Genomic DNA, 22,386 nt, shown 5'->3' with positions numbered 1-22,386 from the left:
TAATTGGTCTTAGAAAAAGAACAATACATTTGAATGTGTAACTATAATAAAATTACACTACAATATTACTCGATAAAAGAAAAATGATGAGCAACACACAATCAAAGTGAAACAGACAGCAATAAAAATGTGAGTTGTAGTCAGAATGATAAAAGTTGAGATTTTGGTAAATTTATGTGTTGAAGCTTAAGTATATATCTAAGCAGGATTTGTTGTAACGTGTACTTTTTACACTACACTCATATAGTCCTTATTGTATAAATTATATAGGTTTAAAAATATTAATTTCCATCGCCATGAACAGATTTACCTGCTAGAGGGCCCTGAAGTGGCAAAAAACTGTGTGTTAAAATACTACCTGGTCCCTGGTTTGCTGTGTGGTCATTTCAACACAAATGAATCATTTAGAATCTTGCAACATGTAAACACCGCACAGAAATATGAGACTCAAATCTAGACTTCTTTGACAAAGTGATCTTCTTTTCGACAGAATCAGAGAATCAGAAACCGTTTATTGCCAATGAATGTTGCACATACAAAGAATTTGTCATGGCAGGTAGTGCATAACATTAAACAATAACAAACAAATAATTTGGCAACATTTTGCACACATTAAGCCTGGACCTTTTTGGGGCCGCAAAGGCAGTTGCCCGCTTCATCCAGTTGGCATTGCAGCCTTTTACTGACACTACTCATGGCAAGTACTCATTTTCATCCCTTTTAGATGGAATAATTGGCCAAAATACCAACAGCCTCACCCTCAGATTGTTGTGTTCTTTTAAGTTGACGACATAATATTTTACTTCCGGTCTTAGTTCGAGACAATTTAATTATCTTGACAAGCCGGATGTACAATCTTGTATAAATTCAGCACCGCCCCTCTTTAAGTCTTGTCCAATCAGTAGGCCTATGTGAGCACCGTCGCAGGTGACGTCATTCTCTCCGCAAAGGCTGTAGGGAACTTGAGTCTTGAAATATTTCATTCCTCGCGTCCAAAGTTGCAGACCTACTGCATGGGTCAGATTTAAACCTTGATGCTTCAAAATGTGGACTTAACTCTACTTGTTATTGGATTTATTGGTTATTTCTTGGCTCACTTTAGTTTGAAGGTAATTTCCACAGAAAGAAGGCGAAACAAAGGCAAAACTATATTCATATTTTCATCAATATTATTCATTTTAACAAAAGAATCTTAATTACAAAACATCCCACACTTCAATCAACCATCAACTGGCTTTCCAGTACTTCAATAATAATACAAATATCATTTTCCGTTGCTACGAACCGTCAGATGCACTGACAAAAACACAAATACATTAATATTAAAATGTTGTTAAAAAGTTACAATGTAATTAGGATTATTACCTTTGTAACTATGTACATCCTCAGTTATTGTCATGTTATCCTGTAAACAAATCATTATTGTAGAATCAAACACCACAAGGTGGCAGCATTGTGTTAGCAGTGAACAATAACCATGTGGAGGGTATACTGGGGTTTACTCAATTGTAAAGGGCATGTTAGGAATTCATGGTTGAAGTTAGAAGTTTTTTTTTGTTTTTTGTTTTTTAACATGCCATGGCAGAAAGTCAAGGTTCATGGTGCAAAGCTCATTGGTCGGATCATCATCCTGACACTTTTAAAAGACTGTCTCTCATTGGTGGGGTAATACTCTGTAGATATGTTATGCCAAGTCCCCCAGAAAATCCCATCCCGGACTCCCTTGTAGCTCCCGACATAGTATCTCCCGTTGAGATTTGCAGCCATGCAGGAATCAAACCACCAGCCGGAGCTGTAGTAGGCCCCACAGTTTCCGGATGGATAGCGGTCGTGGTCTCTGTCCGGTGTGGTAAACGCCCTGTTGTTGTGATCATAACTTTTGCTGAAGCGGAGAGAATCACCTGCAGTACCCGAGTAAGCGCCTACCGTCAGTCTGTAGCGCATCCTTTCACTTGCCACCCTGAACTGCTGGTACTCTGCGTACTCCATCACACCGCCAAAGTCCTCCAGCTCCACCCGCAGCACCATGTCCCTGTCCCGGGTCAGCAGGTGGATCATGTTGTTGCCCAGCCAAAACTCCCCTCCATCCAGCTCCCCGAAGCCTGATCGGTATTCGGCCCAGGTCCGGTTAAAACTCACGCTACCGTCCTGCCTGCGTTGCAGGAGCGTCCACCCTCCTGCATCCAGCTCCATGTCACACAGGACCGAGAAGCTTCTACTGCGGAGGTCAGGGGTCACCAGGTACACTCCGCTTTTTGTGCCCCCTCTGAGCAGGCGGTCGGAGCAGTCTCTTGGCACGGTAACTGCAGATAAGGACAATAGAAATAAATTACAAAAGATTATGAACAGTCTTTTCTCAAATCTTCCGAAATACATCTTGCCGTTCCTCGGTTAGAAAGTGATCTAACAAATGTCCTGCTTTCACTAATTTCTTTCAGGTGAAAATATCTTGCAGCTTTGATCTATCCTGATATGTATTGAGTGAGGTCACAGGGCAAAAGGTCAGGGCAAGCTACTTTTCCACCATAAAAAGATTGAATGTTTTCAAAGAATTTCAAGGTGGACCTCCAAAGTATACAAACAGACATTATCTAAACCCATGGGGGGGGGGTTTTTTTAGAGATAAAAGTAAAATGGGTAAAAATAACACCAGTATTTTCTAAGTGATTGTTTGATAAATTAAACACAAATACAACACAACTTTACAGTATGTTTACTGAGACAAGCAACTAATCTGATTGTAGTGTTCATATGCAGCGTAAGAATTCAAGTGTTAAACTGAAGTATCATTCGATTGATTTCACGCCAAATGACTCGCTTGCTCTAAGCCATGCTTCACTGAAGGGTGTTTTAAAGCTGTTGGTCTACACACAGTTGTGGTTTTACTCCCAATCACGACACCCACGCAGTCATACACATTTTGCGCACATATGTAAAATCCTCCTTGGGCCATGATGTGTGGTACAGAACAGATCTCAGGCATTTATTTATAAGTGGTTCTTTAGTGCTTACTGTGTGGTCCTCTTTCTTAAGATCCTTTCAGCTCATGGCATACCAATCTGCTGAGTGAGTGATACAATTATAAGCTGCTAAATACTATTTAAACTGCAGTAGACTCTCAGCCAAATTTTTGTGCTGTAATGTCAACAAAACTCAATCAATTTTCATTGGTTGTAAATTTCAGAGACTTTAATTGTGAAGTTGCATCTGCCTCCTCTCCTCTCTCTTTGTTAATACATTCCGTGACTGAAAAAGTAACCATTACAGTATTGGTGCTGCTATAAATGCTAATTATATGCAAGCTTTGTCAATAACAACCACAATACCTCCATAAAGTTACCTACGTTATGTGGAAATTCAGAATAGAGCATGCATACAAAAACAAAACTTGATAAAACGCTTCAATAGCGTTCATAATATATCTTGCCTTTAGATGGTTTAAGTGTGGATTGTTTGCTGTCAGGCCTGCTGCCTCCTTGGCTGTCCTCAGGGTGGTCTTTTGGAAGCCTGTCCGGTGGTCTTCCATTTGGACTGTTGTTGACGAAAGCATCCACCTGGTTGATTTTAACACGCAGCTCGCGTGCACTGGGAGTGGAAGACTCAGCAGCTGGGGTCTCGGGGCCAGAGGTGGCAGGGGTTGTTGACCTGCTGTTAGGGCTGATTGTGGAGGTAGTTTGGGTACTGGGGGTAGGGACTGGAATCATAATTTCGTCTGGGTCTTCAAATTTACTCGGTGCTATTTCCTCCACATTGTGAAGTATCATAGCTTGTAAGATGGAGTCAGTATTGGAAGCTTGACTCGGCTTTGTGGATCCTGGACTGGTGCTCGGGATACTCCCACGGATGATTTTGTTTGGTCTTGTTGTCATTGGGATCGATGGTGGTCGACCGGCTGTTTGTGGCCTCAGATCAGACGTAGTCCTGCTGTTTGAGGTCTTTGGACCCAGAGTGGTAGTTTTCATCATGCTGGGACTCAACTCTGCATCGCCGGGGGAATGACTGACTTCAGTAGTCTTTGTTACAGAGCCAGGTGCAGGTGGCACGTCAGTTTGAGAGTTTTGGATGTCATCTGAAGTTGTCCCGCTGATTTGAGGAGGACCTAAATCAGTTTTGGTCTTCAGACTTGGCTTTAGTTGCACTGCTGTTTTTGGCCTTTGGACAGGTGCTGCTCCTGGCCTGACTGTAGCCCTGGTTGGTGGCCTGCGCCTGGGTGGAGGCTTCGGTTTGGATGTTTTGTTGGATTCTGCTTCAGGAATTTCGTCAGGCACATATTTGGGCTTAAGATCAGGCATTTGGTCAGGCCGAGGTGATCCAAGCCCTTGATTGGTTTCTGGTGTTTGTTCAGGTTTAAGCTTTGCCTTTGGTTTGGTCTTTTGGTCTGTTAGAAGCTCTGGATGTTTTTGGTTAAGTTTAGGCTTTTGGTTTATTTTCGTTACTTTTTGGCTGGGTTTAGGCTTTTGATCAGGAGGTTTGATTCGGGCATGATCTGGTGTAAGCTTTTGTCCAGGTGTTGAGTCTTTGACAGATTTAGGCTCAGGCAAAGGATTTTCATCAGGATTGTCCATTGATTCTGTTTTAGGCTTTTGGTTCGATTTTGGAGTGGTGATAGTTTTTTCTCTTCTTTCGGGCTTTTGAACAGATGTGAAATATTGGTTTATTGTTGACCTTTGATCAGGTTGAGTTTTTTCTTCACTTTTCGTTTTTTTGGGAGGTTTTTCTGTTCGGTCACGCTTGTCGGTTTTGAGAGGATGAACCGGCTTTTTCTTAGGTTTTGAGTTTTGATTAATTTTGGAGATTTCAACAGATTCAGGGTGTCGGTCAGTTTGAGGGTCAGAGCCCGTTGCGTTAACAGTTTGAGGTCTTTGATGAGATGTGGTGTTCTGAACAGGAGACATAGGTTTTAGATGAGTTTTTGGCTTTTGAATAAGTAACTGGCTTTGATCAGTTGTATGTTCTTGGTCATATTTAGGTGTTTGATTTTTGTTCAGATCTTGATCAGTTGGTAAATGATCAGGTAGAGGTCTTAGTTCAGGTTTTGGAATCTGGACTCGTTTAGGATCTTTGCCAGGTTTCAATATTTGGATAGAAGGTCTCTGCTTTTGGTCATGTTTAGTTTTTTTGTCAGGCAATGAGGCTCGGTCAGGTTTACGATGATTCTTAGGATTTTTAAGCTTTTGGTCTGCTTCAGACATAATTACAGGTTTATGCTTGTCACCGGGCTTCTTTTTAGCCGTCCATCGGCTGCGGTCTGCAACTCCTGGAAATGTAGTTGTGTATAAACTCTGACGAGGAGTCTTGGCGGTGGTTTTTGTTGCCGTAGTTGAGCTAACCCGACCCTGGAAGCCCGCCCCAGGTCTTGCACTGGTTGTAGAGTTAAATCTTTTAATGGCACTGGTTATCTGTAGTTTAGGACCACCCAGTGTCTTTATTGTGCCTGTTGTTGTTGGCCTACTTGTGGTCCTAAAGCCTTCCTCTGAAACAAGGATTGGGTGCTCAGAAATGCCAGCTGCTCCTGGGCCTGAGCTTTGGGTTGGTAGTCCGTCAACAACTTTTGTCATTCCTTGATTGACATCTGTGATCAAATTTGAAGTAGAGCTGGACAAAGGAGGAGGTGGAAAAGATGATGTAAAGGTTATTGCTTCGTTTGAGTCCATGGAGTCAGGCCTCGGAGCTAAACTTATGATAGAGTAAAGAGTCGGGCTGATTGAAACAAAGCCTGTCCTCTCAGTTGCTTTGCTGGATGCTAATTCTCCATCACCGTCTCTCTGTACACTCTGGACCCTTTTTTCTCCGTCTGATTTGATCTCCGTTCCTATCTCCCCGTCCTCCACCTCCCCCACATTAATAGTCTTTTCTGCACGCCCAATGCTTTCAGTCTGTTTTGGTTTCTCATTATTTCGCTCCACTTTTATTTCCATTTCCTTTTTCCTCTCCTCCCCATCCTGCTCTTTCGGCTTATTTGTATTCTTATCATGGCCCTCAGACATCTTTATTCCATCACTGCCCCTGTCTTCTTCAGTTCGGGTCTTTTTCTCTGCTTCCTTTCTTTCATCTCGCCATATGTGATGGTCACTTTCTTCAGTTTTCTCCACATTTTTTACATTACTTGTACTTTTCCTCTTTTTTCCATTCTCCCCTATATCATCTGGATCTCCCTTTGAATTCCCTTTTCCATCTTTGTCTTTGTTTCTGTCCGTCTCCCTGTTATTTTTTTCAACAACCATTTTTCTGACACTATCCACAATTCTCTCATTTCCAGCAGAGGTTGGCACCTTTGCCTGCCCCCGTTTGTCTTTTCCTTTTGCACCCTCTGTCTTTGTTTTTGCATCTTTTTCTGTCACTTCTCTTCGTGGGTTTTCTCTCTCAGTTTCTTTTACGACCCCTTTATCGCTCTCTTTCTCTGCTTCCCATATCTTTCTCTCTTTCTCTTCCAATATTGTTATTTGTTCTGAGTCAGTGTCACTATTTCCTGCCACAGTCTTTTCCACTTTAACACCGTCTGTCCCACACTCCTGGCTTAAATCTTTTGACCTATCAGAATTTCTCTCATTCGGCCAGTTCATGTCATCCTTTTGTCTATCTGTTCCCTCATTCAGCTTTACATGCTCTCCTTCTCTTTGCCCTACACACTCTCTCGCAGTTTGGCTTACTGTACAATCTGCACACATCTTCCTCAGTTGGTCCACACTGTCCTTCAGCTTCTGCAAATCCTTCACAATCGTCTCCAGCTCTCTGAGCTGCTTTGGCAAATGGAGAGTCAGTGGCGGCAGACTGAATTGGTATGGGCACATGCTCTCATCCTTCCCCTGTCTGCACGGCCCCTCGGGTCTCAGAGTTGCAGCACAAGGTCCAAATCCATGATCCCCCAGGAGTTCTCCTTCATCAGAGTCTGCTATGGTCGCAGACAGGCTCGAGAGGGCCAGCAGGGTCCCGCATATGCACAGTGCTGGTAACCTCATCGTGTCCTGAGAGTAAAGAGTGAAAGGATAAGACGGAAAGAGTGTAAAAAAGACCCACCTCAGTTTGAGACAGTGACCGTGAGAGGAGGCGGTAAGGTGGGAGGGAGAAGAGGAGGGAGTGGGAACTGATTGAGCTGTTCAGTGGAAAGTGAGTCTGAGAGAGAAATGAGGAGGGGGAAGCTTTGAGAGGGAAACAGCTGAAAAAAAACAACAGTGAGAGGAGGATTGTGTGGATGTACTCCTCAGTAGATGGTCTCAGTGAGACAGTGTATGGTAAGTATGAAGCATGAGGAAGTGGTCAATTATTTGTTCTTCATGATATAAGCAGAATTAGCCTTTAACAGTTGTATATCAGTCACAATATAGATTCAACTGTGTAAGCTATAAACATGTCTTATTGTAATCCTACTATTACATTCCATTGTATCTTCACTGTAATCACGTCACTTAATGAAGGCCATTTGTAATGCATTCTCACTCCATGATGCACTGATATTGTAAGTGCATCATGGCCATGAATATGCATGCGTGTCACAGTTGCTTTGGCAGGCACTTCCCAAACTTCCTGTCGGCTCCACAAACATGTGAGGGACAGATGCGACAGGTCAATAAAATGCATCTGAAGCAAAATATTAGCTGCCGGGCCAGAGCCAAGAGTTTGTTACTCAGATTTGTAGAGACATATTTAATTTTACTGTAAGCTGCATGGTTTAGTGGAGCTTCTGAATAATGAAAGTCAGGAATGTGAGATTTATCCAAGAAGGTCATTTGATTCAAATGTCATGCCAGGGGAGAGAAATGTCTCATGTGCTATTGACTTTATTGTGACAGTACTAATCCGCAACAATTTTTGAGAATTGGTGAGGAAATCTCTGAATCTCTGGGTGGGGAGACTAAGCTCGCTGTGTGCAGACTGTCCGTTTATCCCAAGATTTTGATTCTTTGCTCATTCATTGTGTCTTCATATAGTCAGAAAAAAAGAAAGAGAGAAAACACAGTCACATGAACTAAATGAGGCATCTGCTTGGCAGGGAGTTTAGATAATGAGGCTTTAGTTTCTCAGACTCAGGGTGTAAATGTCCGTCCTACCACAGGATAGGAGATATGAGTGATTGTATGCAATGCCAGTGTTTGATGTTTCAGAAATGTGTGCATTTTGAATAGTTATTAGTCCACTTAAATTGTCTTATTTTTAGACTGCGATGAAACGTGACCCTTGTACATTCCTGTTCTCCGTCTCTTTCATTGGCCGGTTGCTCTGACTGCACTAAGCTGGAGAGATTTCTCAGCTGTTCTCTGATGATGACAAAGGGAACCATTTGTTTAGACTGTGGGAAGCATCGGGTTAGAGATGAAAAAACAAGTGACGGTGGAAGAAAACTCAATGAAGAACACCCATGACCTGGAAGTTGCGTCTGGAGAAACGGCATAACAACTTAAAATGCAACAGTTTGAGAGTCAAAGAAAAGGATTCAATCATTTCAGTTTTTTAACCTGGAAAAGAGGAATAAGCCAGGAATAAGTGTCCTTCCACCTTTCACAGTCACTTCAGTTCTTCAACACTTACACTGGGAAATAGTGTGAGAGAAATGTTTACACTCTCGAGAGACTTCTGTCTGAACACTAGGCTGTATTGATTTATTATCATAGAGCCACATATTTTACAGCACAGCCGAGCATACATCTCAGACAGTCGTTGCTTAGCCACAACAAACTAACAATAATGATTAATGCAGTTGATTGAGGCTAGGAGGGTCAGTTATTTTGATAGTTGCCAATCTAAATGAATCCATTTCGTTCTGCGGAGTACTGCTAGGAACTCTATTATTCCCAATAATACCCGCACGACTGACTTTACCCATTTATGGACAGCTGTTTTTTTCTCCGAAGGGTGCCCTCTTGGGATGAAGTGTTTTTGAATTCCCCCACTGAGCTGGCTTGGATCCTGGATCGTGTAAACACTGTGGTTTTTTCCATGCAGACTAGAACAAACATCTGACCATCAGTCCTGCTTAGCTGCCTGGGCTTCCTGGCAGACCACTTCATCTCCCTCCACTTTGGGCAGAGGAGCAGTGTCATCGGTCATGTCTGTTATGTGCATAAGTGTCCCATTTCCAACTAAACTGGAGTAAACCCAACGACTGTCGTAGTGCAGTGCCAGTCCCTTGTAATACCACAATCTGCCTGCTTGAAGGTATAAACCAACCTGGTCAATATTATTCTGCTGACTCCCTGTTTGCATGCCAAGAACAAATAAACATATATTCATTTGGCAAAATAGTTATGTCATACAACACCTGCCTTAATCCTGTAGATCAGTGTGTATCAGCTTGAAATTAAATATCTCGACTCTTTGGTACTCCATGTGTCTCACACACAGACAGACAGACACACACACACACACACACATACACACACACACACACACACAAATTGCCAATATCTTAATTCTTTCAGTAACTGATACATTATTTTGCCATCTGTCAATCGACCAATAGAGATTGTTAAAAATGAAACGACCAAAGTGTCTCTCACATCTGGGCTGGATTTTCGACAGCTATAGCCAACACCAGATAACGTCAGGTCAATTTGTCTCTAATCCAAAAGCCTGCACTTCATTTCTTCAAAATTTATATTAAAGAATCTTTGTGTAGATGAAGGATATGGAAAGCGTGGTGACGTGGGAATGGGTTATTTGCTGCTGTCATCTTCTGCCCGAGGGAAGTTGACTCTGAGATGAAAGTTGATGTATTTGTGACGTTGGCATGCATGAGAAAAAGGCAAGAATTAGTTCATATTTTTTAGCTTTATTGTCATGAACTTTTCATATAGTCAGTTGCCATACAGGCATTAGATTTAAGCTGTTGGATTTTTCATCATATCCTATCCTGATGTTCATACTGAATGGATGTGTATTTCACAGCTGTGATTAATCGGAACCATGCATAATACACTGTACATGTAAATGCACAGAAATGTGTGACTGAGTGAATCGTTTGTTTCCTTTTCCCTGCCCCAATTCTACATCATTATTTAAAGCAGATTTTAGGCTGATAAAAGTATTTACTTTGCATTGACTATTCTTTTTAGAATACTGAAGGTCAAGGTGGAGGAAGGTATTTAGAGACTAATACCACACTGTAAAAAGTACTTCAGATATGTACTTAAATAAATGCACTTTCCACCACGTCTGAAGGTGCTAAAAAAGGGTTATTCTGTCTGCACTGCCTTTTAATAACCTTGACTTTATTATTCTGCAAACTGTGTCGTCTTCTCTGTGGTAACTGTTTAAGTGTCAGTGCTGAGTGTAACATTCACCCGACGAACAATTTGGGTCAAAAGAAATAAACAAATCTCATTTTAGAGTAAGCTAATGTCAGCGCTGATGAACGATATGTACACAATCTCTTTGGCAGATTAAGACTTCTACTTTAGTGGCAGATAAACAAGAGGAGCATATGAATAGATGTGGACTGAGAGAGAGGACCATTTGACTGAACGGTTGAGAGAAATGTAATTTTCCACTTCTTTGCAGGACTTGTGTCTCTTTTCTGCCACAATAAAAAGATAACTTTCATCATCATGTTTAGGAATTGTATTGAAGTGTTAATCACAAAATGTTGACTTTAAGTGAATAATAGTACTCGAATCTTGGATGTAGTAAAAGTAGTGACCACGTCTTGTGCAACAGAAATTGGTATGTTTTCAATTGACCCCTCCCAACATTTGCGAATGTTTTTTTACAGAAGCTGTAATAACGGCCGTGAGGGTCAATAGACGTGATGATTTTCACAGAGCTGATAAAAAAAACGCCCCACATTGAATTTTCATCATTATACTGCCACCTCGTGGCATTTTAAAGAATCATCTCAGAATACAAATTCATTCTATTTCAACTACTTTAGACTTGAACTTTAAAACATATACGATATATGCTTTCTTGTAACAGATGGAAATTTGACACTATTATCTCAAAGACACTGTGCACCAATGTTATAAATATCTAAACTGGTCTCATGAGGATTTGTGATTTAAAGACACTTTTTTAAAAGCTCATCAGGAAATTATAAACATATGCAAACATTTTTGTAATGTACCAACTCTCTTTAGTAATTAATACCAATATATGCATCTACAAATTAGGTTTATATGTTTAGGCTTTTTTTAGAACATGGTGAACTTACTGAGGCATTTGTTGTAAAAGTATTAAATACTTAATATTTTTGTTCATGGCAGTAAAATAGAACCATTCATTGGATGCAACAGTGTAACCATCACACACAATTATCACACAATCAAGGAAGTTTCTTCTCTGATCCATATTTTCCTTTTAACTTCTGTTTTGTCATACAGTATGTTGTAGGCTACATATTGTAAAGCCCTCTTTGGCCTATTTTAAGTTATTTATTATTTAGTTATTTAGGAGCATGTTGGGAATAAAAATCTTAAGTCTAAAGCTCCATCCTAAATAAATATGTACATACATGGCAGCCAACCTCAGCGCAATCTTGCTCACTATGACAAAAACGAATTAATTATTTTAGGTCTCGTCAGCATTTTTTTTAAATAAATATTCCCAAAAACCAAAAACTTTTCTAATGAAACTAGATTATTCAACTTTAAATCCGTGAATATTTTTTCAAGAATAAGAATTGTTATTTAGAATTCTGCAACATTTCCGTGTTTTTCCTGCATATTTGATAACTGGGAGTGATTGTCCAGCCCAGACAGAGCAGAAGTGACTGTAGTGAGATCATGAATGCCCTCTTGTGTTGGTGGACCTCCTCTGTCCTCTGGTGATGGTGCAGCAGCTCTACAGTGAGCGGTACAGTACTGTTTGTTGTCCTGCAGGCTGTAAACAGACGCTGCGTGCGTCGTCACGCAGCCCGTAAGCCCCGCCCCCGGCCTGGCTCTCACGCACCAGTTACGTCTGACCGTAAAAAATAGAAACTTCCAAGATGGCCGAGGCCGTGGACTCCATGCATTTCGCAGCAAACAGCAAAACAAAAAATTCCCCTAAACCCCTGATCGCCAAACGACCACCGGAGAGCCGACCGCAGTCTTCCAGCGACATCTACCCACCGCCCCCTAAGAAGGTCCGCGTGGAGGAGAAGGGCCTGAAGCACAGGAAACTGAACGGAGAGGTGTGCGCAGGGGAAAAACACAACGGGAAGCAGAGTTGTGGGAGCCCAGCGAAATGGAGTTTCGGCCCGGCCAAGGCGAGCCACTCCGCCGCCACCGCGGTCCCAGCTACTCCCGCTCGGAAAATCTTCAAAATCAGCAACTTCCTCGCGTCGCCTCACAAAACGAAAAAGGCGAAAGAGAAACGGCACAAGGAGAAAAGCACCGAAGCGCAGCGGAGCTCCGCCGCTGGTGTGGAGAGAGTGAGCCCAGCTAGCTGCCATACAAAGACCGAGAACGGCGACGTGAAAATGCTACAGAGAGGTAGGGCAACACAGACAGCTCGCTGCTCTGTCAAACCACTTCGTGGGCACATTTAAAACTCTGCGTGAGTAATGCTGCAATGAAACGATTGAGTACATGATTACATAATGCCCCCTACCACAGGCCCCAGTATCTATTAGGCCCAGATGGTGATTTATACACGTGGAAATGTTTGTTTGTCTGTTATGTTGCCCAGCATGGATGTTTAGCGGCAGTTCACCTCACTCCGTCGCCTCTTCTTCTGCTCCTCTCAGATCACCACGTGAAGGAGAAGGACGCAGAGAAGAAGGAAAAGAGCAAAGAGTGGAAGAATCACACGCTGACACCTGTAACGTTACATGACTTTGCAAGAGAAAACGGAGAAGTGATGTCTCCGCAGAAAGGTAGGAGTGACATGTGACGTCGATCAGTTGGGGTGAGAAGCATTGTTTTTATTGTTTTGGGATAACTGAATGAAATGAGTCCTTTAAAGATGGTGATGCTAGAGCTGTGGCTGAGGCCCTTTGCTTGAGTCATCTCTGATTGTAGAAAATGAGTCCAATATGGTTAAATATCCAATTTATAAGAATGTCAGAAGTTTGAATGAACTCTTGATTTTAAGAGGGAAACTTGGCATTGATTGATAGTTCATGCTCATAACAACACCTAACCATGCATTACAGTTACACCCACCGTAACCCAAAGTTGTCAAAATTCACATCTAATCTGAAGTATATAAAATAGATGCCTCACATGATGCTCAACATTGTACTAAGTGTATAAATGTCTTCTCCACCATTGCAGAGTCTAAGGAGAAGCCCAAATCTGGGTCTGAAGAAGACCTGCTGAAGAAGCTCAAGAAGAAGAAGAAAAAGAAGCACAAAGATGGAGAGCGAGTGAAGGAGAGGCACGGCCGACCCAAAATGTACCATCGCTCCTGCCAGACAGTGTGTTCGGGAGTGTCTCTGGGTCCGCCCGAGTTCCTCAGTCGAATTAATGGGAACAGCAGCAGTCTACTCCACACCGCAGCACCACCACCACAACAACAACAACACCTCCACCAGGACCCTCCTGTTACTGGCGCTATTTCTGCCGCCATCTCCTCCATGGTCAGGGAAAGACTCGGCTATAGCTCCCCTCTCCACTGCGCCCCGGGCCTGTCGGGTCTGGAGTTCGGTCGTCTGATCCACGTCGAGCAGCAGGCCAACGGAGGGGCGTCCGTGGCGCACGCCTACACCGAGCAGCTCTCCGGTCTGTCCCCGGCTGAGATGCAGCGGTTCGCCCAGGAGTTTGTGACCCTGTCGTTCAGCGAGGACGAGGCCCAGGCCGCGTGTTTTGTGATGGGAATCATCCACGGGGCGGCATCCTACCTCCCAGACTTCTTGGACTACTTCTCCTACAATTTCCCCAATGCGCCAGTAAAGATGGAGGTGCTCGGGAAGAAGGACATAGAGACGACGACCATGATCAACTTCTACTCTCAGGTAAGATTGTTCTTTGTGTTATTGTGCCTCTCTTCAGCAGACAACATGGTTTAAAGCTCTCTGTGTGTGAGAGGATGCTGAACTGTCCACACTGAAGTGTTTCAGTTTGTAGTCTGAAGGAGCAGCACAGATTAAACTGCTGCAGGCTGAAGCAACACGCTGACACTTTTTTCTGTGTGTTTTGAAGTTTGTTGAAGTCAGTCTGTTGACAGACAGAGCTTTCCTCTCTGCCTCGGGTCGTCTTCACTTGTCTCAAAGAGTTTCAGCGTCCAGGTTGTTTACTGGAGCAGAAAGCCCTCGTGTGTGTGTCACGTTGTTTGCCGCTTTACAGAATGGTTTCTTGATGGGGATTACAACGCCTTCAGTTGGAGTGGCACTTAAAAAGTTTACTTGTATACGAGTTCAAAAAGTTTTGGTTGAATGCTTCGTAAAGGCAGCAGCAGCTGCATTTCAGATGTTTCGTGGTGGCGCTGGTTTGGTTCGTGGTGTCTCTTGTCTGTCTATTTTCAAATAAATCATTTGAAAAGAAGTACCGTTAACTTCTTCTCAAATGTTTTATTCGTGATAACTAATACATCTATTGTATCTCCAGTTAACTACGGTCTCCGTCCACGCGGCATTTCAGCATCGTTTGCAAAATGTTTTCCGTCCAGACTAACACGCCTGAAAGCGAATATCACGTGACTCTTCACGTACACTGGGCACGTGGGTGTCGCTGTAAACAGGAAGTTGATTGGTTACAGAAAATACAAGAGTTTTATCGTCGTCTTTATTGATGAACGGTCGTGCTTAATTAAGATCGTCTCTAAAATCTTCCTCTATAAACTCAAACCGACACATTTCTTGGAAAGTCTTAGAAGTTTTTATTTTTCAGTCTTAGTTTCATGGCTGCAGGTCTTGCTCTCTCACATCAAATTGACTTAAAATGAACACTTGCACATCAAAGTTGACTAGATTATGGGTCCATAGATGTGGTCAACACATGTCTCTCACTCATTTCCTCTCTGTTCTTACACTCTGCAGCTGAAGTCTGTCGTACTGGAGAGCTTTTATGCTTTTGTTCCTTTACAGTTAATGTGTGGACTTCACAATAGTTGTGCAGAACAAAATAAGCATCAATAAATAAAGGAAAGTCCTCCGTTTTCTGTCTGTCGTCCTCCTCAAAGCCGCTAACCGTGACTTCAGACGGTCTGCTCCGTAGGATTGATAACGCCGCTGGACACGTCGCTCCAGTAACAGCTGCTTCCTCCGCATGTCGGCAGCAGTAGAATTATAAAATGCAGAATTTAACTTCGCAGCTGCTAGTGAAGACAACAAGGCCTGTAATCAGTTGTCCATGTTGAATTAACCTGGTAGTGAGTGATAAACAAGGCTGTTGCTGTTTTTTTTAAGAAAAGGGTCACGTGATAGGGGCGCGACGAATCAGGGACAAACACGTCAAGACTGCAAAGACCCAATCAAGTAGCAAACGCGGGTGTTTACGTCATCGTTTTAAAACGTATGCGTTTACACGCGTCTACTCTAGGAGGTAACCCCGGGGGTTTCAAGCGTACCCGTCCTCGGCCTAGTGTGGACGCTCAGTGTAAACGTAGGAACATGTATGCGTTTTAAAATGGAAGCGTAGTGGTGTGGAGTGTGGACATGTTAGAAATCTAATCACTGAGGCAGCAGTTAGTTGAATTACATTTCAAGTGAAATAATGTCCACCCTACACCTTAATCCGTTTTATCTCACATCCTTTGAACATGTTTTTAGAAATGAAGAGTTCATTTCGGACAGGAAGACTTAATTAGTTTCATCCTGTTGCTGTTATCAGGAAAAAACTAACTCGGTAGAACTGTCGGCATATTTTCTTAATTTAGCCATTTTGTCCTTGGCGTCACTTGATGACATGGACAGTGTTGGTGCAGCAGCGTTCGTCGCCCCTCGAGTTGTGAGCGAGTGACTCATGACTGTTTGCTCTTCAATCGATCGAGAGAGTTTGTACTCTCACTAAGCCAACGCGTGCCAGTAACGGATGCACGATTACATGCATTCATTCCACAGCTTGGCCCAAGAGCCGAAAATACGCACGAATTTCATAATTTTTCTAAAAGTGCTTTGTTCCTGCGGGCGATGAGTCACAGGCCCCGGGGGTCTTTTCTCACTTTGAGAATCACAGTTTAGAAGTCTTGTGATGCTGCAGCCTGTTTTTTACTTTTTTGTTTTTCCATTTTTATGTTGAGTAAAGTCAAGTACACTTGGAGAGAGGATATAGCAAAACGTACTATATATATTGTTAAATAAAAGGTAAAAAAGTACTGTTTCTTTTGCTGTATTTCGGGCAAACGTGTGACTGGAGGTCTGGTGGTCGTTACTGAGTGAACGCCATGTGTTCGGTGTCCATGCTCTCTCTTTGTTTACGGTCCTGACAGGTTTGATGTTTAGTTCCGCTCATTTCTCTGCAGGAATATAAATCTTCTGTTGAACAGTGCTGTGCTGTGCTGGTCTCGTCAATTATTTTTAAGTCACCAACACCAGAATAGATAAAATATGGATTGGTTTTAAAATTCAAACTTTTTTTCAATTGTAAAAAAAGACTTTCTGCCACACTTTTGGGGATTATTTGTCCGATGCTAACATTTAGACTTGGAGGTCTTACAAGAAATGAGTATATTCTGCTCTAAAGAACAGATTTTTTATGAACAGTTTACACATTGGCAGATGTTAAATAAAAACGTACAGGGCCTATTAATTCAGTCAGCATCTGGTGTCGTTATCTATCGTTAAAGGCCAACACATCCTCCTACTCCCACTGTGTGATGCACCCTTAAAACACAGGTCGTCATTTGGTTTCTGTTCGTACTCTCTATATTCTTGCTTGTAATTCCAAAATGTTTAAAATTGTGACACTGCTGCACCTGTCTTTATAGTAACAGTCATATTTAATAAGTGGCATATCGTTACATTAACATCTTGTCTACTTCCCCCACACACACAGTTAGGGCTCTGGCCTTTTTTCTTTTTTTTTTACATTCAAAGCTTCCATTTTGGTTTTTCGAACAAGCCTCGAATGTCTGTCATCATATTTGATGACATCATCACCCTTAAAAAAAATCCTAAATTTGAATAAACTGATTCAATAGATGAAATGAGTTGGTCTTTTTCATTGAATCAACTGTCTTTAATGAATATTACTCGTTAAGTTTCGTAGGTTTCGTAGGTTCAGACTCGCTGTGTGTGTTAGAGAGTCGAAGGTGGACTGTTAGCGTAAGTTATTAATCTTAATTAACTGAATTAATTAAAACTCACTTGGAGCGACGCTTTATCACCCAAACCCGTGATTGTACATTGTATAGTACTCATATTAGTGGAGCTTAATCTTAATCTGCAACTGTGCAGAAATACGGTGTTTAAACAGAATGACACAAAGACATGCACAAAAATCACGAATGAATGAAGCTTTGAACTATTGAATTCCCCCTGATTGACACACATTAACGGTTTATCAATTGTTCTGCTTCATGAGAGCTCATTCACAATGTTCAAGTGGACACTTAGATGTTGACGTTTGTTCAGTAAATTCTTCCCTTAATGTCGGCTGAGGGACTCGTGAACCTGAGTCCTGATTTAGTAGTCAGTCGTTCTGGTTGTCTAGATTTGATAGTGGACTCCACAGTGCTTGAACATTTTAGTTTTGTTTCCACAAATGTCTCTGTAAAGCAGTCTTTCATTCCTCAGTAACAATAGCTTGCCTTTTTATTTGTCGTGTGCTGACATTTGCCTCTCTTGATGACCGAACTCTTTGCATTTAAGCTCCTGTTAACTACCACGCAGAGTGCTTTGTCAAAGGCAGGTGCAGTGGAAAGGTCTCACCAACTATGTTAAGACCACACAGGCAGTGCTCGTCTCACAGCTGGCAGTAAAGTACACGTCAGAGTGGGATATTGTGATACCTGCCGGGCGAGGGTCTAATCTGTCTTCTCTGTGCTCCCTCCTGCAGGTGAAGCGGACTTATTCCCAGGGAACGTACCGTGCCGGGGCCATGCGGCAGGTCAGTCTGGTCGGTGCTGTGGACGAAGAGGTTGGCGACTACTTCCCCGAGTTCATCAACATGTTAGAGGACTCTCCCTTTCTGGAGGTGAGTGTGTTTGTTATCCCTGCATGTGTGTACACACACCCCATGAATGGCGACAACTCATTATTTAACGCGAACTTTCTCGCCCTATGTTTCTGCAGCGGACTCTGCCCTGGGGAACGTTGTCCAGTCTACGGCTGCAGAGCCACACCGAGAGCGATGACGGCCCCATAATGTGGGTCAGACCGGGAGAACAGATGATCCCTATGGCAGACATGCCAAAGTCACCCTTCAAAAGGAAAAGGTGGGTTGACACATTGAGTCTGTAAATGTGAGCCAGTGCACAGCTGTTGTCGTCTCGCTTGCATCTTCGTTTTCTAAAGAATTAGTTTGAAGTAAAGCTCATGACGCTAAACGAGTGAAGTACTTTCAGCTCAACGTGCCATGGACAGGTACTTCACCATATCCTGACGGTTGTGAATGAATGAATTTCAGGTCCACCAATGAGATAAAGAACCTGCAGTATCTACCCAGAGCCAGTGAGCCCAGGGAGATGCTGTTTGAGGACCGGACGAGAGCCCACGCTGACCACATCGGTCAGGGGTTTGAGAGGCAAACTACTGCTGCCGTCGGTGTGCTGAAGGCTGTCCGCTGCGGAGAGGAGTGAGTACACAGTGACATCTGTTTACCTTATCGCATACAGTACACACACACACACACATTTGTATTAAATACCTCAGATTAGTAAACAAGACTTTACATGTTGCCTTGTAGGAGTGATACTCCCGGACGGATCACCAAAGATGTTGTGTGTTTCCACGCTGGAGATTTCCCAGATGTGGTCATGAGGCTGCAGCTGGACCTCCACGAACCTCCGCTGTCTCAGGTGGGTCAGTTAATCATGCCTAGTATGATACGGTGGTATGAATAGGGTTTTTCTTTCTTCTGCTTATGAGATCAAATGTCAAACATAACAGCATTTAGCCGCTAAAGAGATATATTCCTCCCAGGAGACCAAAAACAGAGCTTGGAGGGTGACGATTCGATTTACAAGAAACCCTTAACCTGCTGGATGTGTAAACATTCTCACCATGTCAACTTTATATGGTGACAACATGTCAAAGTTGTTTACAGTTTGTTGCATTGTCCCCAAGTGTACAAAAAAGTAAAGAAATTCAGCTTTAAGTGTTTCTTTACCTCTGACATGCCACGTTGTCTCTTGGTAATCAACTTGGAGTCGAGGAATTCTTCACTGTCAGCCTGTGCAATACATGATCACACTATTTATTTTCGTTCTAGCATGACAGAATTAAACCATTTGCTCATTTTATTGAGGGATTACTAAATCTCCCGTGTTCACTGCCTCTACAGTGTGTACAGTGGATCGATGATGCCAAGCTGAACCAGCTGAGGAGGGAGGGGATCCGATACGCCCGAATCCAGCTCTACCACGATGATATCTACTTCATTCCCAGAGGAGTTGTCCACCAGTTCAAAACCGTGTCCGCTGTCTGCAGTCTGGCCTGGCACATTAGACTCCAACAGTATCACCAACACGAAGCGAAGGAGGAAGACAAGTGTGCACCTAGAGAAGAAACGCTTCATATCGAAGAGGAAGACGACGAGGAGGTTGAGAGGAGGGAGTGTCGGCCTGCTGTACGGATGCTGATGAAGCTGGAGGATGAGGACAACGAGGAAGAGGAAGGGCCGCCCTCACAAACTCCGACACAGATTTTCAAGGAGGAAGAGCAAGAGAGCAGAGCTGAGATAAAGGGGTTGTCGACGACACAGTCTGGACCTTTCGTCAAGAAGGCGAGAGATGAAGGTGTTCTCACTCATACACTCATGGAGCCTAAAACTGAGGAAGATGAGAAAGAGGAAGGTACTGGAGGGGGAGATGGAGGTGCAGACACATGCCAGACACTGCAGAAGGGCCATGAGGAGGGTGCAATGGACAGTTCGTCCTTAAAGTCACTACAGCAGATTAGGAGGGAGAGTGACGTGGAGGACGAGAGGCAGCAAAAGACAACTGTACCAGGTCATGGTGTGAAGGAGAAAACTAAAGATAGTATAATGAGCACTTACAACTCCCCACAAATCAAAAAAGATAAAGGAAAAAGAGAGAGAGATGAAAAGGAGCGGTTTAAAGAGAAGGACAAGGAGAGGAGTAAAGAGAAGGAAAGAGAGAAAAGGGAGAAGGGTAAAGATAGAGGGAAGGACCGGGTGAGAGAGCAGGAGAAAGTTAAGGCTGAGGGAGGAAGAGAGGGTGGTACAATAACGCAGGTGAGGAAAAAAGAGGATGAGGAGCGGACAAGAGAGGGCAGCAAAGCCTCTCAAACCTCCCTGCCTGCACAGAGAGACGAGAAGTGGGCCAAGGAGTGGGACTTAAAGACGCAACCCCACGTCAAGAGAGAGAAGGAGCACGATAAAGACAGGGGAGGCGCACAGGGGGCGTCGCTCCTACGACCAAACAGAGAGGAGGCCCGGGACGCCTGTTTGCATAAACACAAGTCTTCACACGGGAAGAAGGAGAAAAGCGGTCACAGGGAGGGCAAAGAGGGCAACGCATCGAGCACACAGGGGGTGCAGGCAAAGTCGGGCAGAGAGGACGGGAAAACGGGCATTCCCAAACCTGCAAATATTCAGGTTAAGAAGGATGGAAAGAAGGAGAAAGACGTCAACAGTAAAGAGGAGAGGAAGAAGTCTGGTCCTGCGCCACCAGAACACAAACCACCACGGACACTCATCACCTTTGACCTCTTTAAGCCGATGGAGGCTCACCGAACTCTGGCCCTTTCTTTCACAGACAGTCGGCCTAAGACCCACCACCACAGTGACTCTAGAGGCTCTTCCTCTAAGCCCGGATCTGACAATCGGACAGTTGTGCCCTCCAAAGGTCCAAAAGTAAAGGACACAGTGCAGGGGAAACCCGACACACCCCTACAGGACACTCGGCCGCAGCAGCACTCATTAAAACAGCCCCTAAAAACACACACCCCCCAAACACAGAAAGACTTCTTAATATGAAAGTCTAGACTTTTTTTAACTGTACAACTTACACTGAGGCTTTTGTTAAAGTATTTGAAAATGCATCCTTCCTTCAGACGTAAACTGGGCTTTCTAAATGTGTAATTGACGTCGTCACAAATGTCGCAGCCACATTATTCCAGTGTGGTAGTGAAAAAAAGGATGCACTCTCCAAGTATTTTATCGGGGCCTAAGAATGTAAGCTAAGTAGCTCACTTCACGTTTGTTAGCGAATGTATGTAGGCTCTATATGAACTGTTATGTGACCCATGCGTCAGTGCCTGTGCACTACTTAGCTTCGCTCTTAAAGCACCTATTTTAGGTACTGGACTAACCAATCTGAAAACAACCATCCTTACTCCCCGCTGTAGGAATTACATACGTTCATACATACGTTGCTTTAGTAGATGAGGTTTGTTGTTTATAAGCACTCCAAAACCGGAACAAGTAGTTTTCAGACTGGACGTTGGTTGACTCACACAGGGCTGTATGATACTGTATGTACCAAAACTGTACAGTATAGATGTTATTAGCACCAATGTGAGAAAATGTATACAGAAATTGCATATATTTTTTGTAAGACAAGTTTTATTTTCCATAGAACTTATTTATATCATTTATTGTCTGTTTTTATTTGAAACCAATGTTTGTGAAAATTTTGTTGTAAATACATTTTATTTCCTAAGATAAGACTTGGTAGTGTGATTTATACTCTGAGAACCTCTCAATAAATGGTTCAAACATATTGACTTAGTTTTAATGTCTCGACCGCATTTCATGTTAGTGAAGTTTCAGTATTTGTCTTTTTTTTCGGCAACATGAGATGATAATGTCGGTCCGATACTGAGAACTATTGCATTGGTTGTCATGAACTATGATGCCACAACAGTTGATATATAGTTAAGAGGAAGTTATGGATTTACATTCAAATCGTGCCCGTGGCAGAGGGATGGAAACTACTGACTAAACAAACTAATGCATCGCGTGCGTACCATCACACATGGAAGTTGTGAGGTTTCTTTGTCCGTGATTTCACAAACATAATATGGCTTAGTGGATCATTTCATACCGTTAATACACTTCTAGTTTCAGTGTCTGAGGATCCCACAGTTAAAGGTGAACCGAAGACCAACATTTAGTGTAACAAGTAACTGATTTAAGACAATGGCAGATCATGCGTGTCTGCTTAACTCCTTAAACCCAGTCTTACCAGTCTAGCTTATGTAAAATAAAACTCTTATTATCCTTGTTGAGCCTGAAGGCGATGTGAAGGCTGGGATTATTCTAAAGATGCCAAACTGTGCCCCTACTGCATGTCATTAAGTCTGCAGCTGCTGTGATTTAACTAACTTAAAGCACATGTTCAGTGCACATGAACAAAGAAACAGCAGTAAATGTGGATGGGTCATGTCTGATACCCGGTCCACATCAGAAG

The 22,386-nt window shown here is 43.0% G+C and overlaps 3 protein-coding genes across 3 annotated transcripts; 1 reads left to right on the top strand and 2 right to left on the bottom strand.

The window, feature by feature from the left end:
- Window positions 1-636: 636 nt before the first annotated feature.
- LOC306784348 (uncharacterized protein) lies at window positions 637-4,292 on the bottom strand (the record flags this gene model as incomplete). Its single annotated transcript, XM_079278280.1, has 2 exons — window positions 637-2,303; window positions 3,428-4,292. The coding sequence occupies 2 exons, from the start codon at window positions 4,290-4,292 to the stop codon at window positions 1,597-1,599; spliced, it is 1,572 nt and encodes a 523-aa protein (XP_079134406.1). The 3' UTR covers window positions 637-1,596.
- A 553-nt stretch (window positions 4,293-4,845) lies between these two features.
- On the bottom strand, window positions 4,846-6,959 carry LOC306784267 (uncharacterized protein; the record flags this gene model as incomplete). The annotated part of the gene is made up of 2 exons (XM_079278164.1): window positions 4,846-4,880; window positions 5,453-6,959. 2 exons carry the CDS (start codon window positions 6,957-6,959, stop codon window positions 4,846-4,848), a joined length of 1,542 nt encoding a protein of 513 aa, XP_079134290.1.
- Window positions 6,960-11,917: 4,958 nt separating this feature from the next.
- Window positions 11,918-20,973, top strand: LOC306785779 (lysine-specific demethylase RSBN1L-like; the record flags this gene model as incomplete). The annotated part of the gene is made up of 8 exons (XM_079280264.1): window positions 11,918-12,404; window positions 12,659-12,787; window positions 13,188-13,867; window positions 17,850-17,987; window positions 18,086-18,228; window positions 18,420-18,587; window positions 18,699-18,810; window positions 19,296-20,973. The coding sequence occupies 8 exons, from the start codon at window positions 11,918-11,920 to the stop codon at window positions 20,949-20,951; spliced, it is 3,513 nt and encodes a 1,170-aa protein (XP_079136390.1). The 3' UTR covers window positions 20,952-20,973.
- Window positions 20,974-22,386: the final 1,413 nt, after the last annotated feature.

The sequence above is a fragment of the Melanostigma gelatinosum genome (genome assembly GCF_949748355.1).
Source record: "Melanostigma gelatinosum genome assembly, chromosome: 1".
Lineage (NCBI taxonomy): Eukaryota > Metazoa > Chordata > Actinopteri > Perciformes > Zoarcidae > Melanostigma > Melanostigma gelatinosum.
This window is presented reverse-complemented; position numbering and strand designations above follow the sequence as displayed.